Source organism: Pseudochaenichthys georgianus, chromosome 14 (assembly GCF_902827115.2).
Source record: "Pseudochaenichthys georgianus chromosome 14, fPseGeo1.2, whole genome shotgun sequence".
In the NCBI taxonomy this organism is placed as follows: Eukaryota; Metazoa; Chordata; class Actinopteri; order Perciformes; family Channichthyidae; genus Pseudochaenichthys; species Pseudochaenichthys georgianus.
In genome coordinates, this window is record NC_047516.1 from 32861370 (window position 1) to 32869320 (window position 7951).

General features: G+C 40.0%; 1 protein-coding gene across 1 annotated transcript; it reads left to right on the forward strand.

Annotated features, from left to right (window-relative positions):
• Positions 1 to 361: 361 nt before the first annotated feature.
• Positions 362 to 7951, forward strand: LOC117458287 (vacuolar protein sorting-associated protein 26B-like). The gene is made up of 6 exons (XM_034098666.2): positions 362 to 785; positions 2602 to 2758; positions 3544 to 3708; positions 3820 to 3995; positions 4092 to 4234; positions 5554 to 7951. Exons 1-6 carry the CDS (start codon positions 563 to 565, stop codon positions 5686 to 5688), a joined length of 999 nt encoding a protein of 332 aa, XP_033954557.1. The 5' UTR covers positions 362 to 562; the 3' UTR covers positions 5689 to 7951.

Below are 7951 nucleotides of genomic sequence, written 5' to 3' on the forward strand. Positions count from 1 at the left end.
GAGCACATTAATAAATCACTTATTGTAATCTATTTATAAAATAGGCCTACATTATGATTCTGAAATTGACCATTCTGCGTTTAGTGTTTTTACTTTTAGTACTTTGAGTATTATCTAATGCCTCTTTTGTACTTTTACTTGATTACGTTTTGAGTGCAGGACATTTACTGATTATAAAGGAGAAAACTATTGATCCGAACGCACAATGATTTGGGTTCGACCCTTTCTACATGACAGTGAAGAGTACCTGAAAGACAGCACTCCGGGAAGCAAAGACTGAGTGAGTTTCTTCCGCCTGTTGATACTGCGCCGAAAAAGTGCAGACGTAGCGATTACAACATAATTTATCTAATTTCAATAGCCACATACAACCATATATCGTCGTGTTAATGAAGAGTATGCCACTTTTGTTTATGAAAAACGTTAAAAACGAGAAGCTTTTCCTTCACGTGACAGTCGCGCATGCGCACTCACACTGTTGTAACTGGAAATATTCAATAATCTGGGAGCAGTTTGCACAGGAGCACGAGCCTGTGTGCTGCATGAGAGTACAGTGACAGTCATGAGCTTCTTTGGTTTCGGGCAAAGTGCGGACATCGATATAGTTCTGAATGACGCCGAAACGAGAAAGAAAGCTGAGCACAAAACCGAAGACGGCAGGAAGGACAAATATTTTCTCTTCTACGATGGGGAAACGGTGTCTGGGAAAGTCAACGTGACGCTGAAGTACCCGGGGAAGAGGCTCGAGCACAACGGCATCAAGATTGAGTTTGTCGGCCAGATAGGTGAGCGGCTGCGGGCCTGCCGAGAGACAAAGTACGAGAGGTGACGTTAGAGAGCTAGCTACAGGCGCTCACTACACAACCAAACACTCCCAAAGTGTAACGGTAATTATTTCACGAGTGAAGCACTTGAACGCCACACTGCGGCCCACAAGTGTCAGTTTGAAGTGTCAGGTCTCGTGACAGATGTTGGTGCAAGCTAACATCAGCTGACACAGCCATTGGCTAGCTGTCTCGTTTACCTTTGACCCTTGTTTCTAAAACCTGTCCTGTCACATTACTACTGTGACTTTCATAGGAAGTAGTAACTAGTTTCTGGATAAGAGTGCAGGTTACACATAACGTAATTAGTCGCAGGTTGCGAATACAAGTTGCTATTTTGCCATTAGCAAACACTGAGCATGATGTTACAAACCAAAAACAACAAACTGGAACTGAAGTTGACTCAGCAGTGTGAAAATGTAGCCAAGTAAGTTTATTTAGTTACTGTTCTTGATACTTCTTTCCTCAAATGAAAATAGATACTGTTAACTTCAAAACATGAATTTTACAGTTTAAGCTACGAGTTACTATGCCATTTAAGAGTTTACATCAAAAACAAAACTTGTAACAAAATAGAACCGCCCAGTAATATATTGAGTAAGTAAAACCACATTGACCAGCTGAACCATTATCATGCTTTTATATGTTAATGCATCAGCAATAATGACCCCATAATAATACATCAAAAGTCTAACGTTGACAAGTGTCCTACCATTCAGCTGCATTATTACATTTCATGTCATTTGTTAGATGCTTTTATCCAAAGCGACTTACATGCATTCAATACTGTGGGCAATCCCCACAGGAGCAATTTGGCGTGAAGTGTCTCAGGGACACAACGACATGCTGACTGCAGTGGGACTCAAACTTGCTATCCCCTGATTCGAAGTTAAGCACACTATCCACTGAGCCACAGCCTCCCTTATGAGTTAGCATTATGAGTACTTTTGATACGTACACTGCACTTTGATGATAGTACTTTAATATTTCTACAATTTTGTAATCCTCTCATGGTTACAGAATAGATGTGTTGAAAAAAGTGTTTTCCAGCCAAGTGTAATTTGTGTCCCCTGTCCCAGTTTGGACTGTTTAACTGACAACAAAGTTTTGTCATTGATTTTTACCAAAAGTACATTACAAAACTTTAATTTGATAAAAAAAACTTCAAACACCCTTCATTTACTCAGGAATGTATAAAATAATCAAGAGCATTCCTTTACAAATTACATCAGCCGGGAACTTTTGGTTGTTTTGAAGTAAAATTGTGAAATATGCATTTAGAATCAGGCTCATTGCACAAAGGTTGCACTGTGTAAAGCCAGCCGCTCACTTCATTCAAAGATATTCAGTCCAACTACAGCTTGTTTACAAACTAAAAAGGGCGTACTGTTCTATTTTCATTTTCAGTTAACAGAAAAAAGGCCATCTGCTCCTGTATTAGTCCCACAGCAGGACATGTACAGCGTTACAGCAAACTACTGTAAATAAGCTTTAGTGTGATTGTACATCAACAGCAGGGTGTTACTTTGTTACATTACAGTTGCGTATTGATATTATCAACAACGCTGCACGCGTCCCTCCCTCTTATGTTCACTACCATTCGTCTCAAATAAAGAAGAAGCAGAAGTACTTTGGTTCGGGGATAAAAGGGCAAAGTGGCAGAATTAAAATTGGCCTTTTTAAAAACCGAGTTAGTTAATATGGTGGAGGAGTTACAGATTGTGCAAACGCTTCATTACAATGTATCTGTCTGCTTCTGTTGTTGTGTCCTCTGCAGAGCTGTACTACGACAGAGGGAACCACCATGAGTTTGTGTCTCTGGTGAAGGACTTGGCGCGGCCCGGGGAGCTCACTGAGTCACAGACGTTTGACTTTGAGTTCACACATGTGGAGAAACCCTACGAGTCTTACACCGGTCAGAACGTCAAATTACGGTAAGCTTTGTTTGCATAAATCATTTGCCTTGTATATTATGTTGAAATGTAGGTTGAACATGTATCTTTACAATCAGCTGATCTCATGATGCATTAATGTAGGACACAGCAGCAGATGTATGTATTGCATGTTTCAGTGTTTGTGTAAGTCAAGACCATTTTATTTATCACCCAATGTCACAACATTCCGATCTATTATGTGACTTTATAAAAAAACATGTCTTTGTTCTACTTATCCAACACTTCAAATAACAGTAATGACTGAACACTACACCATGGTATCTCTACACTTGTTAACATCAAATACAGTCAGTCAGTAAGCATACCACTCGTGAATGTCTTGAGCTTCTTTGTGTCTTAAATGAGACATCATGAGCTGCCTTCAGCTTAGTGGTGGGGCTGTAGTTCGTTAATAGCTTTTCAATTCTGATCATTTCATTCATCTTTGAAAAATAGTAAAAGTGGAGACAAATATTTCAGAAATCCCATCGTTTTTGGTGGAGGGAGCTCGTGTCTTGCTATCTTCAGGTTCGACCTACCAAAACACATCGTCTTGCACCACTCTATTGTTGACGTGTTGACATACTTGTGAACATTTTGTGTGCTAATGTTAAAGGAACAGTTTCACACTTACATTGCACTTATGTGTTCTTTGTGGACTCCAGGTCAGAGGAGAACATTAGTAACACTCATATTTGTAATGTGGAGCCTTACAGGGCCTCTCTGTGACAACAGTGTTACAGTCTTGTTTCATAGTCATGTGATCGGTCTTTCTTTCTCTCCAGTTACTTCCTGAGGGCCACAGTGAGCCGGAGGCTGAATGACATAAGCAAAGAGCTGGAAATCGTGGTGCACACACTCAGCTCATACCCCGAGCTCAACTCCTCCATCAAGATGGAAGTGGGCATCGAGGACTGTCTACACATAGAGTTTGAGTACAATAAATCCAAGTATGTATTTTTATGTCAAATAATCTACTGAAATGTAAAAGTTCTTTTTTTTGGATCAGACTTTTTCCCTTCAGAAAATTGAGTGTGACGGATCATACCATTTGCTTGCAGGTATCACCTTAAAGATGTGATTGTAGGGAAGATTTACTTTCTGCTGGTGAGGATTAAGATCAAACATATGGAGATTGACATCATCAAGCGGGAGACAACCGGCACAGGTCCTAACGTGTACCACGAGAACGACACCATAGCAAAGTATGAGATCATGGACGGGGCACCAGTCAGAGGTAAAGCAGCTTTGTCCTGTCTTCATGAGCCGTTGTGAGGATCTGTTGAAGGCCACTTCTAAACATGTTATCTGGTTCTGCTTGGCTGTGCTGCAGGAGAGTCCATCCCCATCAGGCTGTTCCTCGCAGGCTATGAGATGACGCCGAGCATGAGGGATATCAACAAGAAGTACTCGGTGCGGTACTACCTCAACCTGGTCCTCATCGATGAGGAGGAGAGACGCTACTTCAAGCAGCAGGTACAGATGCTGCACTCTGGCTTCATGATTGGTTGGCTGTTCACTTAAGCTGCTGCTTCATTATGTTTCTTGATGCTCAGGTACATCAATTAAGAGTATTATTCTGTGCTTGGTAATGCTGTCATTTAATGTTTTATCACTCTCTTCACACGCAATGTAAACTTCAGCTTGCACATACAGATATCACATGAAGGTGTGTAACGCCACCTGGAGCACCAGAGGGAGTTCCAGAATCAACCCATAATGAGTTAACATGGGACAGAATTTGGCTTGGGCTTGAAACTTGAATATATATCTTAGTGCAATATTTAGGAAGCCCAATATTTGTCAAATACAATGTTTGAAGGAAGTATTGAGGAGTTATCCCGGCTTGCCATTAGTATTCTTAACACACATACTTGTTGGGTACAGATCTTGTTAAAACAACAAACCATGATCATTATATATGTTTCTATGATAATGACAATAATGATACAAAATGGTCAATCCCATTCCCTATATTGTGACCACAATAAAAGTTACATGCAGCTTTTTTTCAAATGGTGCAGCCCTATTCCATACTGGACTTGGATTTGATTCAAAAGAAATACATATACAAATCAGGTTCTAATGAAAGACATATTGTGTTGCATTATGGGAAATGTAAGGTCTGGCAATGCTACCTTTTGACAGTTCTGTTTTTGTAATCCTCCAAGTTTATGGACTAAAAGACGTGTTGTTGTAATGTATTTCCAGCCCCCAGACGCATAATATACACTTCTAACTAGATCTGGGATTCATCGGATTGAATCAAAGTATCTGGTTCCAGCTTCTCACATGATAGGTGCTGCGTCTGCTCGCTGCTGTCTGTTGCAGTAACTGAATATATCTGGGTTTGGGTCTTTAACACGTCCCTTTGGGCTGTGAGATAATGGGGTTAAACGATGAATCGGGTAAATCACTAGATCATTTATCAACACCATAGTTCCAGGCTTGTTCCATCTCCCTCTTGAAGATCCCTAAAATAAGGTTTGTGGTTAATATAAGTTTAAAAATGTTTTACATATTCTTCTACAACATCAAATCAGTCAGTAAATACCCCATTCTGGTCATTCTGAAGCTTTAACATGTCTTAAAAAGGCGCTTGACTAAACGTCAAAATTAGACGACTAAACTTCATCACACGGAACATTAGCTGCCTTTAGCTTAGCGGTGTTCCGGGAAGTCATGTGACAGTTATGCTGTTTTTGTATAGCCTAACGTTAGCTTCTTGCTCTGGTTAGCTGAGATGCCTGACTAACAAAACGTGTCTCATAAAAAGAGTGTTTGTGTGTTTGCAGGAGATCACCCTGTGGAGGAAGGGCGACATCGTGAGGAAGAGTATGTCTCACCAAGCCATCATGGCCTCGCAGCGCTTCGAAGGCTCCTCTCATCCAGAGAAGACCCCGACCCAGAGCCAAGAAGAGGACGGCTAAAGCCCAGCATGCACCTCACCCTCCTGTAGTGAGTGTCTGAGCAAACAGTGCAGGAATTTCTAGCAAATTCTGAATGTAAATATCATTTGTTTGCATTGAGATTGCTGCAGTGTGAGAGAGGCTTTAAATATAGCTGTGTTTCAAGGGAGCAACCAGTCTGACTCAGAATGCAGTTGTGAGTTATTCTGTTTGTTTTAACCACCTTGAAGTACCGGTTTGGTGGAGTTTAGTCTAAGACTGAATAGATGAACAAACTGCACAAAATTGACTTTAAAGTGCTTAATTAAAATGTAATGGTGTATATTGTACAGTGAGACAAACGCACCCATTACATGCACTAAAATATGATTAGCAAATTCAGTTGGATCAATATCTTGAATTGACATGTATGACAGCAGGTTGAGAACAACCTCTCCCTTCAAACTCTCACTCTGCTCGGCTAAGAAAACTGCAGTGATACAGTGGCCCTCGTTAAAGTGGGTAAACAGACGTGACACTACGTTTCTCCTCAAAGGAATGGGCCGTTCTGGAATCATTCATCTTTGATTATGTTGCTGCCAAGTCCTCAGCTGAGAAAATCCCCTTTCTTTAGTTTCTCATTCTAGAAAATAAGCAACGACCCCTGATCAAAGAAAAACAAGTATATATAATGGTATAAGACTTTTAACATTCTCTAAATTAAATGAATTCCATTCACGTGTTTGTATAGGACGATGCTCAAATATTTTCATACATTCCAAGGAGTATCTATTTTTTAAGAGAAAATCATTTTATTTAACAGCTTTTTAATGTTGGATGTATCTTGCCGTCTGTGCTGCGGAACACAGACGTGGGTTAGTGGCTGTGGGACTCTCTTCCGTCACTATGATCTCCTCTTCCAGTTTGCAGCCTGCTTTCTGATTTGCACTATGAACTCATTCTGCTTCTTTCTGCTTTCAGTGCTCTTTAGAAACTGGACTTTATGGCAAAATGAAAATCACATCACTTCAAATCAAATATGGAAGGTTTTTCTCCTGTGTGTCTGTGTCGCAGTTAGCTGCTGGGTGCCTAAGGATCTATGGCCTAAACGTGTGGGTGCTTTATTAGAAGGCTGCACGCCCTTTCCCCTCTCAAAGTGTGCTCATCACTTTAGTTCCTACAGTCACTCATCATAACATGGGTTTAGTGCCAATCATCTCTTCAAATAATGCTAATGTGAACAAAAATGAATGTATAAGAAACACACAGGTGTATTTGTTGTTTCTAGTCTGGGAGAGTCAATCGTTGAATCCCTGTGACATTATTCTTTTAATTACCTTTTCTTAAAAAGATTGTCTTCATTCTTAAAAAGCGCACACGTGTGAGTAGTAAATGTGACATGCCGTGCAACCTGGCCAAATCCTCTATTTTATATTTCAATCTTTTATTGGAAGTCATTCAGTTTCTTAGCGTATTGTTGCTAAACGTCTCCAGACAGCTGTTCGGGTAAACAAAATGTTCTGGCTGAGGAGGAGAGAAAAATCTATTCTAAATAATATTTCGGAGCAAAAAAAACAAAAAACGTTCCCTTGCTTGTTTCTTAACTCAATCCTGATTTCAAGCTGATTTTGTTAGCGGATCAAAGGTTTTAAACTTGAGTCACACGTTTAAAGTTGGAGCAGCTTAGATGATTGCATGATTCCTGGTCAACCAATCAAATAGAGCTTTCTGTTTGCGGAGCGTCAGCTGCTCTCTTTTTGATGCAGAACTTCCAGTACATTGGATGTTTGGGTGAATACACACAAGAGGACCATCAAATGAGTCCGATGTTCGCGTAAGAAGGACGGCAACAATCCCATAAACTTCTGTCTGACAACATGTTGAGGGATGTAAGGTAAATCCCTACACTAACAAAGATCCACTGTCTCACTCCCATACTGAATACATTCTGCATTGTTTCCCCGCCTGACTCTTCATGCTTCATTCTGCCCGTCACCTGCAGTCATACAATAGCACTTCACTGAAATCTGTTGATTACAATTCAGAAAAACAAAACATGTTTGTGTGATTTTAATTGTTGCCACAGTGACACAGTAGCTACACTAACGCAGTTTGTAATAGAGAGTAGACCCAGATATAAATAGCAAAGATTTATAAAATGTAAAGTATAAATGCACAATGTAAATGCAATTTTATTCTTTGTTTTTTTTCCTTGTCATATATTATCTCCCTGTCTATAAATGTTGATTTGATGATTTTATATTCCTGTTTTACTTTAAATTAAAAAGGGAGTAACTGAAAAAGG

Excerpts from the sequence above, each read along its gene's own strand:
- LOC117458287 (XM_034098666.2), top strand. The coding sequence starts at position 563 with ATGAGCTTCTTTGGTTTCGGGCAAAGTGCGGACATCGATATAGTTCTG. Across the intron at positions 2,759-3,543 it reads GGTCAGAACGTCAAATTACG|TTACTTCCTGAGGGCCACAG; the intron begins GTAAGCTTTGTT and ends CTTTCTCTCCAG. Across the intron at positions 4,235-5,553 it reads GACGCTACTTCAAGCAGCAG|GAGATCACCCTGTGGAGGAA; the intron begins GTACAGATGCTG and ends GTGTGTTTGCAG.